This window comes from Castor canadensis, chromosome 7 (assembly GCF_047511655.1).
Source record: "Castor canadensis chromosome 7, mCasCan1.hap1v2, whole genome shotgun sequence".
Taxonomy (NCBI): domain Eukaryota; kingdom Metazoa; phylum Chordata; class Mammalia; order Rodentia; family Castoridae; genus Castor; species Castor canadensis.
This window is the reverse complement of record NC_133392.1, coordinates 103,540,205-103,566,632: the sequence shown is the minus strand read 5'-3', so window position 1 is coordinate 103,566,632 and position 26,428 is coordinate 103,540,205. Positions and strand designations below refer to the sequence as shown.

Genomic DNA, 26,428 nt, shown 5'->3' with positions numbered 1-26,428 from the left:
GCACTGCTCTTGTGTTTGCTGTGATGCTGATGTAAATAGACATACTTAACCAGTTGTACAAAAGTGTAACAAAATTATACCCAATTCTTGATAATTATTGTAAATCACTCTACTACTGGTTTATGTGTTTACTATACATTTTATCATTATTTTAGAATATACTCCTTCTACTTGTAAAACACTAGTTTGTATTACACTGGCAACAACCTTCATGATTGCCGTGTGTCTTGATTGTAGCACTCATGTTCTCCTGTGTTTGATTTAATCTCATGTTGTTTTGTTCACCATTGCCCTAGGAACATTAGGATTTACCATATATGTACCATATAACTTGGGTGTGTAGTAGGTTATACCATGATGGTTTGTGTAAGAACACTTTCATATTGGCATAATCATGAAATTGCCTAATGATGCATTTCTCAGAAACTCTTCATCCTTGACAGTAAGGGTTTTCATCAGGCTTCATTTGGGAGAAAAAAGAATTCCACTAATTAAGAAAGTTGGAAGGAAACTGACTAGGTAATATCTAAATCACTCTCTAGTTCTAAAGTTCAATCAGTTGGCATGAGTAACTGAAGTTCTGATAGCATATGTATTTGGTTTTCACTTGTGGCAATTTGGTAACCTTGAACACCTCAGGCTCCCACAGTCATTCTGACTGCTTCAGCCAGCTAGGGATCATGTTTCTTGAACAGCATGAAATCATCATTTTATATCTATCTTTTTGAGAATGCGCACAGATAAGGTGAGGAAGGGAAAAATCCTCTAGCTTCACTTACACTCCATTTCAGCAATTTGCACACATCCATTATGTGTACAATGATTATGTCTCTCTGTGTTGTTTTTGGCATGCATGCCATTTGATAGGCCTGTATTGATATATCAAAATCTGTCTATAAATGCAAACCTAATTTTTATCAAACTTTTATTTTGAGAGTCCAGGAAAGTCTTTCCATTAACATCTCAAAACTGTGAGGATATAGCAAAGCTGGTTAACAATGCTGTGTCCTCAATAATCACCAAGTCTAAATTTATTACTACCTCTTTCAACCCAAATTAAAACCTTATCTCTTTCAGGAAGAAAGTTTTAATCTAAAATATGAATCATTTAAATTTGTGATGTCACATTTCACATGGAATAAGTGTTCACTATAATAGGCAAAAGTAAGAATACAAGCAGTAGCTTAGTGGAATTCAGGGACATTTGAAGAAACAGAGTTGAAATATTACTTACAAGGACACAGTTGATTCTAGATTCAATGAATCAGTCAAAAAGTACTGTTTACTTGTGTCAGTTCTACCTGAACAGGGAAAAGCTGTCACACTGCCCACATTCTTACTTTCTCTGGTTGCTTCTTCCTTTTCCCTTTGGATACTAACAACTGACTTATTTTTGGTTGCAAAAGAGGTCTATCAAATTAAGTAGGCTAAGAAGAAATATTCTCTACTATGAGAGGAGATTTTCTAGAGAGTGCAATAGTATCCACTGTATATGTCACTTAATATTGGAAATGCATTATTGCCTCCATAGGTAACCCAGGTATTTAAAAGACAGCTTTGGCAAGTTCTTTGAAGATTTTATGAGAGATATTTTTGACAGAAATGCTTTGTTACTTTAAATAAATGCACACATACATATGGCCAGCAGGCCTGGTAGCATCTTTAGGTCATATATCAGCAAAGGATTTGAGACCATACTTTGGGAACACCTCACAGAGGAGTTTGGCATTCAAGCATTGCAGCAATGTTATTATATATTTTGGACCTATAAACAAAGACCCTGTCAATATGAAGGCTAGATTTGTCCTATATTTTCATTTATTAGGTCTCAGGAGAAGGTAAATTAAACCAAAGTGGTGTGAATTGTAAGCACTTTGCTTATGGAGTTTTCTTCTTTCTAATTAATTCTCCTTCCTTTCTTCCTTCTACATGGTGAGTCTTTTGAGACAGGTCTTAAAGTAAACATTTATCCTTTTGTGAAAGCTAAAAACAAAACATAAACAATATTTTTTGTTTATAGAAATGACTATATTTTACTGGTTACTGAATTCTTTCTTAAATGATGGTGTACATTTGATGAAGTGGACCCATAGATGGCAGGATGGGACCAGTCAGTTCATATTTTTTAAGGAACAGACATGGAAGAATATATTTTGTTGTTCGTATTTAAAAAGAAAATGCGTGGGTGAAAAATAAGAAGAAAATAAATAATTCTGAATCCCAAACTTTTTACTTAATAGGGGATTTTACTATGAACAGCTGGCACACTGTCATCCATTACCAATTTTGTTAAAGCACTTCCTCCTCTGAGGACTGGTCTACACTTATGTGTAGAATAGTCTCCTCTCTCTCTCTCTCTCTTTCCTCTCTTTCTTTCTCCCTACCTCCCTCCCTTCCAATAGTATACTTTTTAAATGCAAATGTATTTAGAAGTTTTGCAACAAAGGGGATGATGAAAGATATTCATTGTTATATTAGCTTTCTTATAGTTTTCCTACCTAAATTTTCTCCCCTCTTACTTTACCAAAAGTAATTTAAAGTAGTTCTATTGATAAAATTATGAAGATCCCTACTTAAAATGATAGTTACACTTACAATTAAAACCTAATAAGAGTTAAATCAAAACTCTTGCTTATTTCTCCAGAACTCAAGAAAGATATAAATAAGGAAGGCTTTTAGAAAAAAGGAAGTATAGCAAAAGCTCACCAAAGGTCACTGTGTTGTGGCTTTGCAAGTCAGGAAATGGTTGATATGCATATAGCCATGGGGCTATTAACCGGAAAATAAGCACATGCAGATAGCTGCTAGAGCATGTAGGTATAACAGTAGCTTTGAATTCTTCCTTTCATACAGTTACCTCTAGAAAGAATAGTTTGTTACCATGTCTCTATTTCTTCTTCTGTTTGCTAAATCTTAATCTAGAAATCTTGCTTCTACTCCCAGTTTTCCACAGAAACTGCTCTGACAAAGATCACCAATCACTGCCCAATTGCCAGATACAGAAGGTGACTTTTAGACTATTTCCAACCCAAGCTAGCAGTGAACATTGCTGCCCTTCTATCCTTCTAAATGATCTCCAACCCTTGGCTTCCATAGCACTGTTCTTCCTTTGATATCTCCATCCACATGGAATCTATACACTTCCACAAGAAATTTCTTCAATTCTGATTTAATTTGAATTTCTGTCCTTAGGCATCTTTTCACTGTCTATGCTTTTATGAGAACTCTAATTTACTTTCATGGATGAAATGACGACCTCTGTCCTGATAATTTCCAAATATTTATTTCCATTTTGGATTTTATATCTAACTACCTACTAGACATTTTTGCCTTAAACTAAAACTGTCTAAAATTGAACTCATCTTCTTCTTTCAATCTCTACCTCCTTGCAAACTCTAAAGCCTTAATCCTTCTCTAAAGTTCTTATTCTGGTTAACACCACCCAATCTAATCATTAGGAGTTAACTAGAGTCCTGAAACTCCCTTCTCCAGATCTGGTCATTAATTCATACCTCCTAACTATCTCTCAACTCTTTCAACTCTGCTACTCATTTTGTGCAATTATGCTATTGCTTTTATTATTGAAAAGTTAGTACCTAGGTTTAACATCCACTTTGCTTAAGAAAGTCTTTCAGAAATCACATCTGTTCACATCATTCGTTTGGTAAAGCCTTCCAAATCCAGGATAAAATCTATTCATTTCCAATTCTTCTTGTACTAATCCCTGCCAATTTGTCTGTCTGACCTCATCTTAGTATTCTTCAAAATTTCCTTTTCTTACCTTTTATTCTTACCTATGAAAGTACCACAGTGTCTTTAAATGTATGAAATGTCTTTATACTGCCACATGTTCATATGAGCTGTTCCATGTTAGCCTCTCCTCTCTCTCTCACTCACACTCACACTCTCTCTCTCTCTCTCTCTCTCTCTCTCTCTCCTTTCTTTCTCTCTTTCATCATCACCCTCATTCCCAGGACCAACCCAGCAGTGCCCTTAGTTCAAGGAGCATATAGCTCTATAGCTTGTCTTGAGTCCTTGAGACCAAGTTGATTGCTCTCTCATTTGTGCCAATCTACCTTGTGTTCATGATTGTTGTTAAATGAACTCCTGTAAATTTATGCCACTGAAAATGAAAAGTGAGGGCTAAAATGGTGTTTCAAGCTGTAGCTTAGTTATAATTCAAATAGTGATTTGAAACTACTCTAGGAGAAAAATCTTCCATGGTCCTTGAGACTGGATTGTGAGCTTCTTCTCTCCCACAGAAAGAGAGGTATCACTGACTGTATTACACTGAAGCTGCTTGTTTTCTTATCCCTTTCCTCTCACTTGTCTGAGAACTCTTTGAAATGGGAATTCCAAGTGTACTAATTCTTTTCTTTCCAACATCTAGTACAGTCCTTTGCACATTGTAGGCAGTCAATATACATACTTGATAAATGAATGCTGCTATCAAATGAATTATCTGGACCTCAAAATAGAACTGCCTTTATTTTTTTAGATTTCCTAGATTTATGGACTGCTAGGGTATCAGTATGATATATTTAGTCTGAAATTAATTCCATAAACTCTGGTTAGTGAACTAGGAAATAGATAAAGTTAAATTGTGAAGTGCATTTGGGACATTATTTAACACGTGCAGGCCTTCTCCTTAGCTCACTATGGAACTATTTACCATGCAACCTCTCCATATATTGTTCTTTCAAATGAATAAAGAAATTAGAATAGAATTTGAATCAGAGTAAGCTAACAGTGTTATCTGTAATTACAGTGATACTGCCTTGTATCTCTAGAAGTTACAAGTAAGCATTCTACAGCTAAAATATACTTCATTCATTCATTAATTCATTAATCTATTCATTTGCTTATGATTGCTTTCTTGGCTCACTAAAGATTTATTAGTTACCTTTTAAATAGCAGACACTGGGTTTAAAGCACATAAAATAAATTGAGACATTGAACCTGTCTTCTCAAAGACCTTACGATTTGGTAGAAAGACAAAATATATGGATAAATAATTATAAGGGATGGAGTTGTTGTCAAGTGGTAGAGTGCTTACCTACCATGCATGAGGCTTTGGATTTGATCCTCAGTACCAAAGAAATAAAATAAAAATTATAGTACAAAATAGAAATGCTTAGTACAATATGAGCTGCAGATGTTGTCATATAAGAGTTCTGCACATATAGACAGTTTATCTAACTTCCATGGGTATATTAATAATTACAGACAAGAGTTGCACACTTTGTCCCTAACAAATTAGTCCAAATTGTACTAGAAAGCAGTAGGAACCTCAGAGATCCCACTCCTGTTTCTGTAAAATCAAAATGAACATGTATATGATGAACAACAGAATATTTGCACTTTCCAGGGCTAGCTTACTATCCCAGGATGATAGCATAAATGTAAATATGTCAGGTTACAATAAATGTGTTAGCTGTAAAAGAAGATAATTGAGGTAACTGTGTAGTTGAAGAGCCAGTGTACTCTCTGTATTACAGTCTGACATTTTAGAAACACTTGATTTGAAAATTAGGAATTGGTTACTTAACTTCTAAAAAGCACTACAATTAATTGCAGGAGGAATTGGTAGGTAGGTTTTTTTAACGGATGCTTGTGCTTCTTTATCTGTATTCACTTATAGTTCCAAAGATGCGTTTGAGTTAGCGGCTAAGCAAGGTAGGAACTTTCAGGATTAAACTCATATTATTGTACCTTCCAAGAGTCCTTTGCTTTTTCCCAGCTAAAACATTTCAGAGAAAACTAAGCATGCCCAGAGCTGTTCCTGCCTGTCATCTTTATGATACCAGTTGAGCATGCCCAAAAGTGTTCCTATCAGCCATTTTAATCTTTCAAACAAACTATGACCTTGACCTAAGCATTTCTCAAAATGTCTCTGCCATCTTTCCTTCTTAAACTATGACCTTAAACTGAGCATGGTCAGAAATCTGCTCACTCCTAAAATGCTTTCCTTTATAAATATGTGTAGACTCCCCAAAGAAATTTCCCATACTTCATTTGTTTGAGGAGGTTATTGCTTTGGGAATAACTTCAATGATCTTCTTACCTGATATAGGTAATATATCTTTCCCCACTCTTTTATTTCTCAGACATGTTTCTTTTTGGATTTACACTTACCAAGATACAAGCTCATTGCATTCTGTTACATTCTGAATGTAGTATTTAGTTGAATGAATTCTTAAGCAACATTTAGAAAAACAGTTGCCAAATACAGAGTAAAAATGTTATCTATATGGATAAAATACTCTGTCAATGTTTATTTACCTACTCTAATTCTGTTTATTGCATGGGAAATTCTGACTATTCCAAGATGAGTATCTAATGAAGAATAAATCCAAGCCATAATTAATCTATGCTTCAAGATAACATAAAGCAAGAAATAAACATCATCCACCAAACCAACTATCTCAGTCAGGAGATGTGTTTCTGTTAGCCTTTCTATTTATGTAATGTTTTTTCCCTTTTCTCAGCTTTAAGATATTTTCTATGTACCTGTAGAGTTCTGCAGGGATTATAAAATTCTCAAATACCCATATTATTTGGAGACAAAGCTTTCTGTCTGTAAGGAATGTGTAACATCAAGCTGAGGTCTTAAAATAAACATACTCCATTCTTAGGTTTTTATCTTTGCTCATGTATAGGAGCCAGGAGACCCCTGGAAGCATTTTTTGCAACATTGTGTTACTTACGGTTAAGAGGCAGGCTTGCATTGGTCGTGCCTAGCTTGTTGGCAGCCACACAAGTATAGTTGCCAAAGTGCTCCTGTGTCACATTAGTAACAGTGAGAATAGATCTTGTGATAAAATTTTGAATAATAATTCCTTGTTGGCCATTGAAGAGCCTAAAAGACAAAATAAGCTCTAGGTAAATATGCGTTGTGAACACCAGTTTCATATTTATCGTAGGTGGAGTTGCCATGGCAACCCACAGACAGTTTGAGCATATCAATATTAGTATATAGCATGATATTAATGCAATTATATTTTTCTCCCTGATTTGAGGGAGGGAATGTTGCTGTCAGCTGTAGATGGCTCCTATGGAATTATTCGTGCTATATAACAAATTGAATTTAGCTATCCACAAGTCCTATTTATGCACTGTCCTTACCACAGTAAGGGCATTTCATGTATTAAAGTCAAGAAAGAGCAAAGGCAAATAGATGCAAAGATTCTACTTATAGTAGAAACTGATCTGATCAACTGGCTAGTGTATGCCTAGGCCATTTCAGATGACATTATTAGGTAACTCCCATGAGAGTTAACCCTCCAAATGTGATAAGATGGTTCTGAGTCCAATATTACTGTTGCCATGGACAATCCAGACAGATGACTTCCTCTAAACCTGAAAAGAAGTAGTAATATTGTTTGAAGATAGCATTTAAAATTCAGTAACATCTCTGCCACATTTTAGGAATGTGCCTGAGAAAGTTCTTTTACCTCTCTGGGCCTCAATACAAGATTTAATTTGATTTGATTTTATCCTGACTTTCCATGATCTCTCTCCAGTCTTACCACCCAAAGTCTTCACTCTGAAACAGACTGATATACCTTCACATTGTCAGTGTGCGTCATATCTCTCTTCATGCTTCATCCCTTTCCTGAATCTGCATGCTGCTATTACAACCCTTGTTTCTGTCATGTTTATTATTTCCTTCTGAAGAAGGCCTATCTCTCTTTTTCCAATGCTCCTTAAATGACTCTCTTCTCTCTCTCTCTCTCTCTCTCTCTCTCACACACACACACACACACTCTCTCTGTAAGCTTCTCTTGCATTGCTTTCACTATCAGTTTTGATCCACATAGCTTTTCAAACCAAATAAATTGAATTGTTTTAAGCTTCTAAAATATCAAAGCCATATGGACACACATTCCCTGATATTTGAATCATTTGCAGCCTTATATAGTGGTATTCCAGGTACATAAGAAGTTGCATATAGGTCAATGAAGTTGAGGTGACAGTCTCTCAATCATTATTAATCATCTTCTAGAAATTTTTTCTCTAAATATGAACTTTGCTACAATAAAGATTCCAATGAGATGTTAACTTCTCTCTGACTAATTTAAGATTTATTGAGAAAGGTGAACTGATCACAATATGGGCTTTGTAAATTTATAATCCAAATGGCATGTTAGTTGTTCCTCTTCAATGTGCTCATTTTTGTACTAAATATTTCTTTGATCATGAAGATGCTAATAAATGTTACCCTTCTAAAAATTTAAGTTGACTCTTTGCATAAATTTAATTTAACTCTTTGCATTGTGTTATGCAGCTTGCCCCTGAATGTAACTATAATATACTATAGTAAAATGCAGATTAAAAGTTGTTACACTTGAATACTCTGGGAGTTACTTATAATAGCTGAATTTGACTTATCCAAAACATAAACTTTAATCAGATTAACAAAACTTTAAGTTGAATAAATAACAACTTGAGCAATATATGTAATGCTTCCCAATTCTAACACAAGAAAATAGAGCATAAAGCATTTCAAACCTACTAAAATTTGTGCTAAATTCCCATAGTGATTATTACATATTTACATGTATCATATTGCTAACTTTATATTTAACTGATGATATATGTTGGGTGTTAAAATCAGCTTTGTTGCCCCGCCAAACTTGTCATTGGAGATCAAATCAATTTGCCCATATTTCTGTAACAGACACATACTCCAAAGGACTCAGAAGCTTCCTGGACTACTAAATCCCTGTTGTGCCCCATCTACCAAAACCAACACTGTTTTGCTGCTAAAGAATTGAGAAATAAATTAACCAGAGTCTTCAACTGTCTAGATTGGTGAGACATTCTCAAGGGAGTGCATTCAGACACTGTGTGACACTATTGGCTTATGTTCTTAACAGCTGCCTGTCTGAGTGAGTTGGCTCTTGATTCCCTGCCACTTAATATACCTGGAGGCAAAGCCACAGGTGTTACTGAGTCATGCAGTATACCCATGCTTTGTATGTGAAGGCCCATTTTTGGCTTTTGGCCAGCAGTACAATGTGTATCCTTACCAAAGTAGCACATTACTGCTCCAACCCCTGCTACTTGGATCAGCCAGGCAGCTAATTATAGCCAATAAAAAAAGATCCTTGAGGGATTTTCTTCTCTCTAGTAGAAGCTACCTTTCATAGATTACTGAAGTCTAATGCTTACTTTCTTCTACTGTTGCAAGTTTTAGAACTGCTGACTCCTCAAATACCACCATTTAAAACTTTGTCCTGCACCCCAAAAAGGAGATCTATAGGCCAATCTCCTTAATGAACATTGATGCAAAAATCCTCAACAAAATAATGGCAAACTGAATTCAACAACACATCAAAAAGATTATTCACCACAACCAAGTAGGCTTCATCCCAGGAATGCAGAGGTGGTTCAACATATGAAAATCAATAAACATAATAAACCACATTAACAGAAGCAAAGACAAAAACCACTTGATCATCTCAATAGATGAAGAAAAAGCCTTTGATAAGATCCAACACCATTTCATGATAAAAGCTCTAAGAAAACTAGGAATAGAAGGAAAGTACTTCAACATTATAAAAGCTATATATGACAAACAACAGCCAGCATTATACTTAATGGAGAAAAACTGAAACCATTCCCTCTAAAATCAGGAACTAGACAAGGATGCCCACTATCTTCACTCCTATTCAGCATAGTACTGGAATTCCTAGCCAGAGCAATTAGGCAAGAAGAAGGAATAAAAGGAATACAAATAGGTAAAGAAACTGTCAAAATATCCCCATTTGCAGATGACATGATCCTATACCTTAAAGACCCAAAAAAATCTCAACTCAGAAGCTTCTAGACATCATCAATAGCAACAGCAAGGTAGCAGGATATAAAATCAACATAGAAAAATCATTAGCATTTCTATACACTAATAATGAACAAACTGAAAAGAATATATGAAAACAATTCCATTTACAATAGCCTCAAAAAAAAATGAAATACCTAGATGTAAACCTAACAAAAGATGTGAATGACCTCTACAAGGAAAACTATAAACTTCTGAAGAAAGAGATTGAGGAAGACTATAGAAAGTGGAGAGATCTCCCATGCTCATGGATTGGTAGAATCAACATAGTAAAAATGTCGATACTCCCAAAAGTAATCTACATGTTTAATGCAATTCCCATCAAAATTCCAATGACATTCGTTAAAGACACTGAAAAATCTACAGTGAAATTTATATGGAAACACAAGAGGCCACGAGTAGCCAAGGCAATACTCAGTGAAAAGAACAATGCTGGAGGCAACCTGACTTCAAACTATATTACAAAGCAATAACAATAAAAACAGCATGGTACTGGCACAAAAACAGACATGAAGACCAGTGGAACAGAATAGAGGACCCAGATATGAAGCCACACAACTCTATCTAACTTGTCTTTGACAAAAGTGCTAAAAATATACGATGGAGAAAAAGCAGCATCTTCAACAAAAACTGCTGGGAAAACTGGTTAGCAGTCTGCAAAAACTGAAACTAGATCCATGCATATCACCCTATACCAATATTAACTCAAAATGGGTCAAGGATCTTAATATCAGACCCCAAACTCTAAAAGTGATACAGGAAAGAGTAGGAAATACTCTGGAATTAGTAGGTATAGGTAAGAACTTTCTCAATGAAACCCCAGCAGCACAGCAACTAAGAGATAGCATAGATAAATGGGACCTCATAAAACTAAAAAGAAATGGTCTCTAAACTGAAGAGAACACCCACAGAGTGGGAGAAAATATTTGCCAGCTACACATCAGACAAAGGACTGATAACTAGAATATATAGGGAACTTAAAAAACTAAATTCTCCCAAAACTAATGAGTCAATAAAGAAATGGGCAAGTGAACTAAACAGAACTTTCTCAAAAGAAGAAATTCAAATGGCCAAAAAACACATGAAAAAATGCTCACCATCTCTAGCAATAAAGGAAATGCAAATTAAAACCACACTAAAATTCCACCTCACCTCTGTTAGAATAGCCATCATTAGCAACACCACCACCAACAGGTGTTGGCGAAGATGTGGGGAAAAAGGAATCCTCTTACACTGTTGGTGGGAATGTAAACTAGTACAACCACTCTGGAAAAAAATTTGGAAGCTACTTAAAAAGCTAAACATTGATCTACCATTTGATCCAGCAATACCACTCTTGGGGATATACCCAAAAGACTGTGACACAGGTTACTCCAGAGGCACCTGCACACCTATGTTTATTGCAGCACTATTCACAATAGCCAAGTTATGGAAACAGCCAAGATGCTCCACAACTGACAAATGGATCAAGAAAATGTGGTATCTATACACATTGAAATTGTATGCAGCCATGAAGAAGAACAAAATGTTATCATTCGCTGGTAAATGGATGGAATTGGAGAACATCATTCTGAGTGAGGTTAGCCTGGCCCAAAAGACCAAAAATCATATGTTCTCCCTCATATACAGACATTAGATCAAGGGCAAACACAACAAGGGGATTGGACTTTGAGCACATCCAAAAGCGAGAGCACACAAGGAGGTGTGAGGATAGGTAAGACACCCAAAACATTAGCTAGCATTTGCTGTCCTCAACGCAGAGAAACTAAAGCAGATATCTTAAAAGCAACTGAGGCCAATAGGAGAAGGGGACCAGGAACTAGAGAAAAGGTTAGATCAAAAACAATTAACCTAGAAGGTAATGCACATGCACAGGAAATTAATGTGAGTCAATTCCCTGTATAGCTATCCTTATCTCAACTAGCAAAAACCGTTATTCCTTCCTATTATTGCATATACTCTCTCTTCAACAAAATTAGAGATAAGGGGAAAATAGTTTCTGCTGGGTATTGAGGGGGTGGGGGGAGAGGGAGGGGGCAGAGTGGGTGGTAAGGGAGGGGGTGGGGGCAGGGGGGAGAAATGACCCAAGCATTGTATGCACATGTGAATAATAAAACAATAAAAATTAAAACCTTGTCCTGGTCTGGTAGATATCTAGGCTGGAATGGTCTTAGCAAAGCTGCTTTTGAGGGACAGTAACTTCTGAGATTGTGTATGTCTCTAGAGGATGTACTTCTGGATTTTTCTGACAGGGATCTGAGATTGAAGGCCTTTCTCAAATGCTCAAGTTAATTCTGAAAATGTTAATAGTTACAAGGATGAACTCTACATAGAGTGATTAGGAACTTCTCTGCATAACATATGAACTCTGCCCTCGAGAAGGTCAAAGCTGAGGAAAGGAATCATACATGTAAAGACGTGTATACAACAGATGACCACATCTACCCTTAGTTACCGACACCTGTATTCACACTTAGAAGTTCCAGCATGTATAGCCTGAATGTGACAAAAAAAGAATGGTAAAAGTGCTCTTTAATTGATGACCTTTTCTTTTTGAAACAGATTTGTTCCAAGATGGTTATATATTATTATATTTTCTGTATAGAGAACCATTCTTGTATTGACTTAGATTATAGAATGAAAGATGCTTTCTTGTAGCCTCTCAATCTAAAGAAAGAGAAAAACATTCTACTGATGTAGGAGTTAAATATGGCATCTCTTTCTTCACCAGTAGATCAGCAGTATATGGTGCTTCCTTGGAATTACCTGGTCATTTTTCTCTGCAGCACTTTTACTGTTGGGAATATAGTTATGAGATCCTTCTACTGCTGTATATCTTTCTGTCCTCTACCTTCTGACACCAACAGAAGTTTGCTCCATATCCAGGTCCATTACCCTCACTCTTCTGTCTTTGCCAATGCCTCATAAATCTGTAAACTGTGGTCTATTTCCCTGGCCAACAGATGCTGTAAACCTGTGAGTTTCACAACCCAACCCACTAAGTAGTTCTGAATTAGAATAGCCTCTTATATTTCCTAGTGTCATAAATAACACATGTGGAAATCATGCTAAATAATTAGTGATACTTACATTTCTGACTCATGAAATGTTCACAAACTTTGCAATCATAACTCTCTCAGGCTCTATTGTTTAGGAAGACAAGAAGAGCCATAAGTGACATCAGCACAGAAAACCTATCCCAGTAGCCATCAGCTTTCAATTGTTAAAATTGCAAAAATAAATGGAGCAGCAACACTGAAGCTTATTCATTACATATATAAATCCAGTCTCACTCCATATTTTGAGATTATTGTTCATTGTCTTTTCATGTCAGGAATAACAATAAACATTATAGGCTCTGAATTGTAACTTCATTTTTAGTCTTTTCAGTCTGAACAGGAATGCTTTATATGTGTGGAAAATGTTAGCTGTTCTCAACACATTTATGACTGAAGTAATCTAAGTCTAGAAAATTTCAGTGTTGTGTGCAAAAATGTCTGATGTTAAGGGTAGGAAACTGACATTCAGTATGCCAGTAAGTATTTTCAAATGTATGTGTGAACTAATGTTCCCAACAACTGTAGAGGATAGGTGTTATCAATACCATTTTACAATTGAGAAAACAGAAGCTTAGAAAGATTGAGCTAATATATCTTCTACATCACAGAACCAAAATTGAAATCTGTAATTCTCTGATTATTGGTATCCTCCCCTAATGGTAGTCAGTATTCAAATCATCAAATAAAAACCTGGATGCTATGTTTGAGCTTGGAGAAACAAGTCAGAAATCATGGATGCTTCAAGAAGATTGAGTCAAGCCAGGAAATAAAACCAATGAAGCTTAATAGCCAACTGTTATGTGGTGTCTATGCCAGGAAAACTAGGTTCAATCCAAGGAGTGACTCTAATGGGGTAGAAAGTGAAATTAAAAAGCAAACCTCAGTTCAGCTAGCTATCTGGATACTTTTCTGGACCAGAGACCTCATGATTATTTATTTGAGGTTTAGTTATGCCTTTTAGTATGATCTCTTACACAGCTGTCATCAGACTCCACTGGTGTCAGTCTTTCAGGCTACTCTTAGCCTGAGATGAGAACAAAAAATGGTTCTTTTCTTTTTCCCTTCCCAAACTCCTTCCCAACACACACACACACTTTTTTTCTCTCTCAATTATTGTTTTTCTTCTCTGTATTCACTAAATATTTGAATGGTAGAAAATGTTTCTTCATATATATGCAGAATATGGTCAAGAATGGCAGAGAACTACAACCTGGCCAAGGGACAAAAATACAATATTTTGGAGTGATTCCAAAAATGTGAAGTTTAAGTTCTAGTGATGCTATAGTTATTGTGTTCTGCCTTAATTGGCCAAATTACTAGCATAGTATCAAATACTTCTCAATTTTAAGTTTTCAAATATTTGTGTGATTTTTTAATGCCTATCTTCCTCATTTGTGTATAATTCCATTATGATAAGATTTCTCAATGGTTTTGCTAATCATAGTATTCTAAGCACATACTGTAATAGTGCTAGCCACTTAATAAGTAGTTATACAGAAAGCATTTGTTGCAAGCTTTACTCCATGAATTATGCTATTATACTTTTGTAATTCTTAGTTTTTTCATCTGTGAAATGGGAAAAATAGCAAAGCATTGAAGTAAGAATGTTTTCAAAATATATAGTGTGTAATATCTATGAACATATATATCAAATGCAATAGACACTAGATTCTGATAGGTGATTTTTTTGTTCAGTGATAGGGTCTGTTTCTTAGACAGAACAGATACATTTCCTCTCAGATGGCAGCAAAATATTAAATATTGAGCATACAGGAAATTATTTTGAAGAAAAGATCTAGGCGAGAGACTGAAAAGATCATGGCATTATGATTTCAAAATGTGCCAAACTCAGTATCAATTACATGCACATTATCAACCTTATCTTGGCTTTTCACAGATCTGTAGGATAGATAACAACAACAAAAAAGAAAATAAAATGGAGAGGAGTAAAAAACTGCTGAAACCAGAGAGAAATGAAAATTCATGTGAACATGCTGCTATATCATAGCTATTAGTTTATTGTGTTGCTTGATACTTAAGGCTTGAAAGCAATATGATATCATTTATTCCTAGAAACAGACTGAAGAATATCATGCATCACTGTCTTAGCCCCTCGGGGTATCTATCTTTAGTTGCACATTTGAATAAATTAATGTTATTATAATACATTAGGAAACTTTAATGATTCTAGACTTTATTAAGCTATTTAAAATGTATGTCTTGTTTACTTTATCAATTTTAATGAAATTAATAATTTTAGATAAGAGACTTTTGGGCTGCTTTACTTGTGACAATTTGATTTGCACAAAGAGGATCATCCCTTTTAACCTTACATCAAATAAAAAAAGTCTACAGAGCAAGTATCAAACCTCACTGATTGCAGTGAGCCCCTATATCCCTGACAACCTGGCCTATGACTGAATTTCTCCCCTCTGCTTGAACTGCTTTTCTAATATAAATATGCCCATGATTTTAATGTCAAATTTCATTTTGCCATGAAACAACACAACCATCTTGCAGAGATGACATTCACAAAAAAGAAAGCCAGAATTCAGCAACAGAAACCACCTTCCTTTCTTTAACCATATATGAGCTTACAGTGTCCCACAACCTAAGGTGAAAGGATCAATTTGTTTTTACTTAATTTGTAAAAAGTTTTTTACTGTTGTGCTGGGTGGGAGTAAACTGTGGCATTTACAAAAATTCTTATAATATGTCAAATATATCATCTTGCTTTGTCCCTCCCCCCAGTCCTGAAATAGTTTCAGCAAGTATCATTTTCCCATTTACATACATGCATACACAGTATTTGCACTATATTCACCCTTCCACACCCTGAAAGGATCAATTTGGATTAATACCCTCATTTCAGTTTGAAAGTGAATTAAAATAAAAATGGCTCTACCTTATTGAAAGACTGTAACTCATTCTTGCAACACTGTTACTCATACCAAACATAATGTGGTAGGGACATGATAGTGTGCAAGAATGAAGAAATCTTTACTTCTAAGTAAAATAAAGCTTAGTAAGAGAGATGGATAAGAAAAAGAAGTTGAGGATAGTCTAATAAGTCCTTTAATAGAGGAGAGCACATGAGAGTACATTTGGAGAGCTTCCTTCCCAGGAAAAGGGAATTTCTGTACTGAGACTAAGCATAAAATAGTGGAAGGCAGATAGGCAGAGGATTGGGTGTGCATGCAAAAAGAGGCTTATAAGCAGAGAAGCCAGCAAATGAAGAGTCCTGACAGAGAGAAGACATGTCACAGTTTGAAAGCTAAAATCTTACAGGATTGATATGACTTAGGTTGTAAGAGAATAAAATGGCAAGATTCATGATCAGAGAGGTAAACAGGGGCCAAACATGAGGGCCTCCCATGCCATATGAAATAATGACTTTATTCATGGAAAATAAAGAACCACCAATGAGCTCCACATATAAAGTGATAAATCAGACATGTATTTTGCAATGTTCATTTTGAACTGTCAGCTGTTTACTGGTGGACTCTGAATACAGTATTAATGTCTTGATTCTGGTATGTCCCAAATAAATTTATCATGGCCCCTTCAAACATCTTTCCCTGTGTTCCAGCCTCAGCGAATGACCTCATTGTTACCTTGTTATCTGGATAGAAAACTTGAATTATCTTCAAATTGTCCTTTCTTATCTAATTTATCAATAATATATTCAAATACTCTCTTTTGCTTTTTTAGCTGCACAGCCAATATTGTAGTTGAACTCATATTTTATCTTTCTCATCTATTCCTTTCAACTCTCTTAAGAAACATTTTGTGAAGATTGGGACTGCATTGTTTTTCTGCTTTGAAAAAGTCCTTCAATAGCTTCCCAATGTCTACAGAATTGAGTCCAAATGTCTTATCACATTTACAATGTCCATGTTTTGTTTTATGGTGCTTTTAAAGCCCTATTTCCTATGATATCTGAACTCATATCCTGACACCAAGAAATTAAAATCTCTCTACATAGTCATCACATGATATTGAGAGACAAAGAGAGAGAGAGAGAGAGAGAGATTCCCATTCTGTACTTCTTTAAAAATGTCCTTTAAACTTTTGTAAGATAGTTATTCCTCAGGTATAATCTGGTTGTATTATACAAGAATGGGTAAAAAATATAGACTGAGTCAAGTAATATAGGAACAAGGACAAGAGTTAAATGTAGTTAAAATTGTGCCTGTAAAGCTCTTTAAAGTCCTTATATTTATGTTACCATACATGACAACATTTTCTAAAAGAACAAACATTCCAAAGTGAGTACCAAGTGGTGTGTTGGAATGTGAGAAGAAAATAACTAAATGGGAGATCCAAGATAGTGGGTAGGATAGGGAATCAGAATTCCTGAGTGCCATGATTTCAGAGACCACTTTGAGACATGGGAGCTACACTTGGATAATTCTGATTATTTCTAGCCAGAATAATAACTGCCAACACATTGGGTGTTGGCATATAAAATTCAAGGACTGACCCTTAGAACAACTTTTAATTGCACCTAACAGTCAGGAAAATCCCAGTGTGGCACAGCCAATACGGCGTGTCTGCCCTGGGAAAAAGATCCCTGGCCTTTTCTTTCCTTATATTTTTTTCTTCTCTTTCTTTTTTCAAAAAGGAGAAGATAAAGCATCAAACAGAACTGAACCCTGTGACATTCTGGACCCCTAACCTGTGGAAAGTGTACCTATACCCAGCTGGGCTAAACCCAGTCCCAGTAAGTGCCTTGAGAAAAGCAACATGCCATTACTCCCCACCGGCTGGTTTCAAAGCAGCCTGTGCAAATCTGCAGACCCAAATGGTGGTCACCACACACCACACATGACTCCCCCCTGCAACCCCAGAGAACATAACCCTGGGCAGATTAAACCCTCTCCCCCATCTTTGAACAAAGCTGAGAAAAAAAACCAGTGAATTGTAACCTACCACTGACAGTGGGGGTGTGGTGGAGTGCTGAACCAACCTCTAAGAATGGAGATGGAGCAAGGCAGTGAACTCTCAGGTAGTGAATGCAGGGCAAGGAACAAGCACTTAGAGCAGGAGTGGGTGACTAGCCAGCCTCCCAGAGGAGACAAACTCTCAGCAAGCAGAAGTGGGATGAGAAACAAAGGCTGGGATCAAGGGTGGGTGACAAGCCAACCTTCCAAAGTAGGGGCATGGCAGATCACTGAGGTAGTCTCTTGGGACTGAGGGTGGTACACAAAACTGAATTGCCCCACCTTGTTGCGTGAGGTGCTAAGCAGAACAGAGTTGTAGCAATAGGGAAATGCAGCTGCCACCTGGCAAAAACAACAGATTGGACCACTTTGCACAAACTGGTCTGAATTGCAACCTTCCCTGTGGACAGAAAGAAGCAAATACTGCTTCCAAGCCAGCTGTCTGATGAAACCACCTGAGAGCTCCCATTTGTAACAGATGACCCATAAGACCAAGGAAAACAGGGAAAAAATAAAAACAAAAAACCTTCAGCTGTCTCTCCGGGTTGTCTGATAAGATGAGCACACCCTTCCCCACATAGCCCAGAACAACAAGTGCCAATACCAGGATTGGATGCCAAAAGAATACATTCAGAACATTTGCCAAGCTGACTGAGCTTTTTGTTGTTGTACCTGTTTTTTTTTTTCAGTATTATTAACTTCACCATTACTATTTTCTTATCCCTACTATTACTTTCTCTCCCTTTCTTGTGTCACAACCCATTGTTCTCCCTGCAACTGTTCTTTCTGCTCGTTGTCATCTACTCTCTCTCATTGTCTTTGCCTCCCTCTCCTCGCCTTCCCCAATTTGTCACAACATTACCTTTCTCTCCTACACATTTACCACCAACTGAATAGCCTACTGTACTAGCCATACACACCCCCAGCCCTCTGCAATTCCTGACACAAGCACCCTCAACTACAACAGCAGAACCACACCCAAACACCCACAAAGGCCCCAAAATCCAGCAGCCCCCATGCCTCTTCCTCCACTCACACCATCTCCCTCACTTTTAATGCCACCTTTACCAATTAACTACATTTCTATCTCTAACCAAACAACCATTACTCCCCACTCCTCCAAACTCCCACTGTTCAAAGATATCACCGAGAGGTTTTTTTTTTATATGAAATGTAAGCAACTGGTCTGGCATTGAACCTGTGACTTTGTTATTGCTAATTTACAACTCCAGGTAGCCAGGGGCAGAAATAGTACATCAACCCAGCTAACAACTAAGACAGTCACAACACAAAAATAAAATCATGGGAAAGAAAACAGGCAATTAAATGTGCCAACAAGCCAATCAAGAACATAGTTCCACAACACCAATTAGAATGATAGGGATAAGAAGGCAAGGAAACTGAACTCTTTAAAAGAAAAATTCAATAGGAGATTTAGTGGGAAATCAAGAAAATGAATACCCAGTTCCTGACCCAACAAAACAACAAAACAATGTTAATAATGAGTTCAGTGACATCCACAAAAAATGTCTCAAAGAGGAAATCATGGATGAGATCACTGAGGAAATCATGGAGAAGCTATAAGACATGGTTAACCAAAACGTACAAGATGCTCTCAAGAAATAGCAAGACACCACAAATAAAAAAATTGAGAAGATACAGAAACAAGTAATGAACTCAGAGAGGACTTCAACCAACACCAAAGTGAAACAAAGGAGACGATTAAAAAAAAAGATATAAGCAATACAGAAGTCAACACAAGATATGAAAGAGAAGTTGAACAAAGATATGGACAACCTTAGAAAAAAGAATCAAACAGAAATCTTGGAAATAGAAATTTCCTTTAGAAAAATAAAAAATACAGTGGAAGGGTATCCAGCAGACTAGAGGAAATGGGAAACAGAATCTCAGGGTTCAAAGATAAAACAGATATTAAAGAAAAAAACAGAAGAAATATTAGTCCAACAACTCAAGAGCTATGAAAGGAATACACAAGAACTCAGTGTTACTCCATCAAAGAGAGAAAAATTGATAATCATGAGCTTTGAAGAAGGAGAAGATGTGCAAACCAAAGAGATATGTAATTTCAATAAAACAGTAGCAGAAAATTCCCCAAATCTCAAGAAAATTTTCCCCATTCAGGTACAGGAAGCCTCCAGGACACCAAACAGACTGAACCAAAACACAACCTCTTTGGCATATTATCATTAAAACAAATAGCACAGAGAACAGAGAAAGAATACTGAAGGCTATAAGAGAGAAAAACAAACAAACAAAAATAACATAAAAAGGTAAATCCATCAAAATAACAGCAGATTTCTCAACAGAAAACTTAAAGGCAAGGACATGGAGTGAGATATTTCATGCACTGAGAAAAAACAATTTCAGCCCTAGGATATTCTACCTAGCAAAACTATCATTAAAAATTGATGGAAGAATAAAACTTTTCCATGATAAACAGAAAATGAAACAATATATGACCACCAAGCCATCACTACAGAAGATTCTGCAAGGAATTCTACACAGAGAAGATGAGAGCAAACAAAACCATGAGAGGATAGGAAATATCAAACCACAGGAGAAGAGAAGGCAATAATCAGAGAATAGCATTGACTTGACTACACACACTCAAATCCTTGAACATCAAAAACAAGTAAATGGCAGGAGTCACCACAAACCTATCAATAATTTGAATGTCAATGGACTCAACTCCCCCATCAAAAGACACCATTTGGCAATCTGGATTAAAAGGGAAGATCTGACAATCTGTTCTTTACTGGAGACCCACTTTATTGATAGACATAAACACTGGCTTAGGGTGAAAGACTGGAAGAAGATTTACCAGACTATGGCCCCTGAAATCAGGCAGGAGTAGCTCAGGCAGGAGTAGCAATACTCATATCAGACAAAGTAGACTTCAAACTTACATTAGTCAAATAAGACAAAGAAGGTAACTTCATACTAATAAAAAGGGCAATACATCAAAAGGAAGTAACAATTACCAACCTATATGCACCCAATGTCAGTGCACCCAACTTCATTAAACATACACTAAAGGACTTAGAACTACCTATACACCCCGACACAGTAGTAGTGGGAGAATTTAATACCATTCTATCTCCAATAGATAGGTTATCCAGACAAAAAGTCAACAAAGAATCCTAGAACTAAATGACGCCATAGATCAAATGGACTTAGCTGCTGTCTGCAGAATATTTCACCCTGCAACAGCACAACATACATTCTTCTCAGCAGCCTATGGAACTATCTCCAAAATACACAATATCTTAGGGCAGGAAGCAAGTCTCAACAAATATAAAAAACCTGAAATAACCCCCTGCATACTATCTGATCACAATGCCACAAAACTGGAACCCAACACAAAAGCAGCAACAGATAATATGCAAACAACTGGAAGTTGAACAAACACATTGCTCAATGATTAGCAAACTAATCATTGCTCAATGATCACAGAAGAAATAAGGGAGGAAATCAAAAACTTCCTGGAATTTAATTAAAATGAAAACACAACCTATCAGAACTTATGGGACACAGCAAAGGCAGTCCTAAGAAGAAAGTTTATAGCTATAAATGCATATATCAAAAACACAAAAGATCTCAAATAAATGACCTAATGCTATATCTCAAACTCCTAGAAAAAGAATAACAAGCTAAACTGAAAACAAGCATAAGGAGAGAAACAATAAAAATAATAACTGAAATTAATGAAATAACCCCAAAAATTATTTCAAAATTAATGAAACCACCCCAAAACTCCTAAATACCATAAACAGTTTCAGCAAAGTAGCTGGACATAAAATGAACTTACAAAAATCATTACCCTTTCTATACACCAACGATGAGCAGATTAAGAAAGAATACAAGAAAAAAATGCTGTTTACAATAGCCTCAAAAAAAAAATCAAATACCTAGGAATAAACTTAACGAAGGATGTAAATGACCTCTACAAGAAGAACTACAAACCATTGAAGAAAGAGATCTAAGAAGACTACAGAAGGTGGAAAGATCTCCCATGCTCATGATTAGCAGAATCAACATAGTAAAAATCATTATACTACCCAAAGCAATCTACACGTTCAATGCAATTCCTATCAAAATCCCAATGACATTCATCACAGAGGTTAAAAAATCAACCCTAAAGTTTATTTGGAAACAGAAAAGACTGCAAACAACCAAGACATATGATATTAAGCAAAAAGAGCAATGCTGGAGGTATTACAATACCTGACTTCAAACTGCACTACAGAGACATAGTAATAAAAACAAACACAGCACAAAAACAGACATGAAGACCAGTGGAAAAGAATAGAGGACCCAGGTAAGAATTCACACAGCTATGTTCAACTAATTTTCCACAAAGGTACCAAAAATATACAATGGAAAAAAGACAGCTTCTTCAACAAATGCTGGGAAAAGCGGTTATCTGCCTGCAGAAAACTAAAACTAGATCCATGTCTGTCCTGTACTAGTATCAACTCAAAGTGGATTAAGGACCTTAATATCAGACCTGAAGCCTTGATGCTAGTATAGGAAAGAGCAGGGAATACATTGTAAACAATAGGCATAGGCAAGGACTTCTTCAGTTGAACTCAAGTGGCTCAATAACTAAGAAAAAGGATTGACAAATGGGACTACATGAAATTAAAAAGCTTCTGCACAACAAAAGACATGGTCTCTAAATTGAAGAAACCACCCACAGAATGGGAGAAAATCTTTGCTAGCTATTCTTCAGACAAGGGACTGATAACCAGAAAATGCAAGGAGCTCAAAAACTGAACTCCCCCCAAAAATCAATGATCCAATAAAGAAGGAGGCAAATGAACTAAACAGAACTTTTTCTTTCTTTTTTTTTTTTTTTCATTTTTCTTTTATTATTCATATGTGCATACAAGGCTTGGTTCATTTCTCCCCCCTGCCCCCACCCCCTCCCTTACCACCCACTCCGCCTTAATTTTGTTGTAGAGAGAGTATAAGCAATAATAGGAAGGAACAAGGGTTTTTGCTGGTTGAGATAAGGATGGCTATACAGGGCATTGACTCACATTGATTTCCTGTGCGTGGGTGTTACCTTCTAGGTTAATTCTTTTTGATCTAACCTTTTCTCTAGTTCCTGTTCCCCTTTTCCTATTGGCCTCAGTTGCTTTAAGGTATCTGCTTTAGTTTCTCTGTGGCACTATTCACAATAGCCAAGTTATGGAAACAGCCAAGATGCCCCAGCACTGACGAATGGATTAAGAAAATGTGGTATCTATACACAATGGAATTTTATGCAGCCATGAAGAAGAACAAAATGTTATCATTCGCTGGTAAATGGATGGAATTGGAGAACATCATTCTGAGTGAGGTTAGCCTGGCTCAAAAAACCAAAAATCGTATGTTCTCCCTCATATGTGGACATTAGATCAAGGGCAAACACAACAAGGGGATTGGACTATGAGCACATGATAAAAGCGAGAGCACACAAGGGAGGGGTGAGGATAGGTAAGACACCTAAACAGAACTTTTTCAAAGGAAAAAGTCCAAATGGCTAAAAAACACATGAAAAAAATGCTTATCCCTGGCCATAAAGGAAATGCAAGTGAAAAACACATTAAAATTCTACCTCACTTCTGTTAGAATGGCTACCATCAAGAACACCATGAACAACAAATGTTGGCAAGGATGTGGGGAAAAGGGACCCTCATACACTACTGGTGGGAATGTAAGCTACTAAAACCACTATGGAAAACAATGTGGAGGCTCCTTAAAAAAAATGAAAATAGATCTGCCATACGATCCAACAATATCACTCCTAGCAATATACCTGAAGGAATGTGACTCAGGATACTACAAAGGCACCTGCACACCCATGTTTATTGTAGCACTATTCACAATAGCCAAGCTATGGAAACAGCCAAGATGCCTCACTACTTATGAACGGATTAAGAAAATGTGGTGTTTATACACAATGGAGTTTTATTTAGCCACAAAGAGTGAAATTTTGTCATTTGCAGGTAAATGGATAGAACTAGAGAATATCATCTTAAATGAAATCAGTCAGGTTCAGAGGGTCAAAAATCACATGTTCTCTCTCATATGCAGATTGTAGACCTAAAACAAATGCAGTAATATTATCGGATATGGGTCACACTAAGGGGAGATCACACAGGAGGATAGGACAAGGGAAGGAAATCTAAAACTTGAATGTGGTTGATGTGCTTACTCTATAGGAGTGAATATAATAATTTTAAACTTTCAGAGGCCACTATGAGAAGGGGACTAGTGAGTAGTGAAGAGGTTTGGCTGAGATGAAACAATTTGTGTTGTAATACTTATATGCATGGAAACAACACAAAGAATCTTCCTATATAGCTATCTTTACCTCAAGCTAGCCAAAACGCCTTGTTTTTCTTATTTAACTTTTATGTTTTTTCAACAAAATCAGAGAATAAGAGGGTGGAACAGGTTCTTCCCAAAGGAGGGGCAGAGGGGGGAGGTGGTTCAAATAATGTCTACATATGTAAGTAAATGCAAAAATGATACCTGTTGAGACTGTTATGGGAACTGGGGGAGAGGGGATGAAAGAGAGAAGCAGTGGGGGTGAATTCAAATATGATATATTTGATACCTGGAATGATCTTTTGCAAATACTCCAATTTACCCCCCACCCAGCATAGCAATAATAAAAAAAGAACTTTTGTAAATATCACAATGTACCCTAATACAACAATAATAAAAAAGGTTAAAAATAAAAAAAAGAAAATCACTGAATGTCCATTTTTATTGTAGCTTATCTTTTATATTTTAACTTTTGTAGGGCATTAATACTAGTTCAGAAATACATACACCTAAGTAACAAATCAATGTAGATAGTGTTGGTTTTTGGTATTTTAAAACTTTTTTATGGGTATGTTCCAAAAATTGAAGCTGACTATTTTATGTGACTGGCCATGATTGAGTACCAGATGAAGTAGCTGGCTTTTGTTCTAGAGTCATGTTATATTAAATACATGTCTTCAATATTAGAGTTTCACAGAATGGAGATTTGTGCCACTATCAGAGTTATATGGATATGGAGAGCAATGGAAGGAGCAACAAGGTATTTACCTCCCATTGCTGCAGCTTTGAAACTTAAACACTAAGTGGAGTAACAAGTCTTGCCATTAAATTACTTTGTGTGCTTATCATGGAAGCCAAAAAACACATGAAAAAATGCTCACCATCTCTAGCAATAAAGGAAATGCAAATTAAAACCACGCTAAGATTCCACTTCACCCCTGTTAGACTAGCCATCATCAGCACCACCACCAACAACAGGTGTTGGCGAGGATGCAGGGAAAAGGAACCCTCTTACACTGTTGGTGGGAATGTAAACTAGTACAACCACTCTGGAAAAAAATTTGGAGGCTACTTAAAAAGCTAAACATTGATCTACCATTTGATCCAGCAATACCACTCTTGGGGATATACCCAAAAGACTGTGACACAGGTTACTCCAGAGGCACCTGCACACCCATGTTTATTGCGGCACTATTCACAATAGCCAAGTTATGGAAACAGCCAAGATGCCCCACCACTGATGAATGGATTAAGAAAATGTGGTATCTATACACAATGGAATTTTATGCAGCCATGAAGAAGAACAAAATGTTATCATTCGCTGGTAAATGGATGGAATTGGAGAAGATCATTCTGAGTGAGGTTAGCCTAGCCCAAAAGACCAAAACTCGTATGTTCTCCCTCATATGTGGACATTAGATCAAGGGCAAACACAACAATGGGATTAGACTATGTGCACATGATAAAAGCGAGAGCAAACAAGGGAGGAGTGAGGATAGGTAAGACACCTAAAAAATTAGCTAGCATTTGTTGCCCTTAATGCAGAGAAACTAAAGCAAATACCTTAAATGCAACTGAGGCCAATAGGAAAAGGGGAACAGGTACTAGAGAAAAGGTTAGATCAAAAAGAATTAACCTAGAAGGTAACACCCACGCACAGGAAATCAATGTGAGTCAATACCCTGTATAGCTAGCCTTATCTCAACCAGCAAAAACCCTTGTCCCTTCCTGTTATTGCTTATACTCTCTCTACAACAAAATTAGAAATAAGGGCAAAATAGTTTCTGCTGGGTATTGAGGGGGTCGGGGGGAGAGAGAGGGGGCGGAGTGGGTGGTAAGGGAGGGGGTGGGGGCAGGGGGGAGAAAAGAACCAAGCCCTGTATGCACATATGAATAATAAAAGAAAAAGAAAAAAAAATAAATTACTTTGTATGTTTATCTCTCTTTCTCACATAGCATCACAGCCTCAAAGAGTTGACTTTATATAAGTGAAATATTTAAGATGCACATTTTGCAAAACTACCATAAATGATGTTTTGAAAATAATAATGCATTATACAAGTGTAGTATATTTATAATTTGGCCTAAATAAATTACATGAAAATCAGCAAAGAAAAAGGATCCCTGAAGATACATATAAAGAAACATTTAACTCATTTTGCTGGTTTCCTTGATAAAATAACAAGGGAGAAGACCCTTCTTCCTACATTCCTTCAACAAAGTGAATGCTCAGATAAAATTTATGC

At 36.4% G+C, this 26,428-nt stretch overlaps 1 protein-coding gene across 1 annotated transcript in view; it reads right to left on the bottom strand.

The window, feature by feature from the left end:
- Negr1 (neuronal growth regulator 1) overlaps positions 1 to 26,428 on the bottom strand; it is an 845,456-nt gene that overhangs the window by 181,831 nt on the left and 637,197 nt on the right. Inside the window, exon 6 of the mRNA XM_074079759.1 lies at positions 6,708 to 6,859. Within this exon, the coding sequence (XP_073935860.1) occupies positions 6,708 to 6,859 (152 nt within the window). The remainder of the gene's footprint in view (positions 1 to 6,707; positions 6,860 to 26,428) is intronic.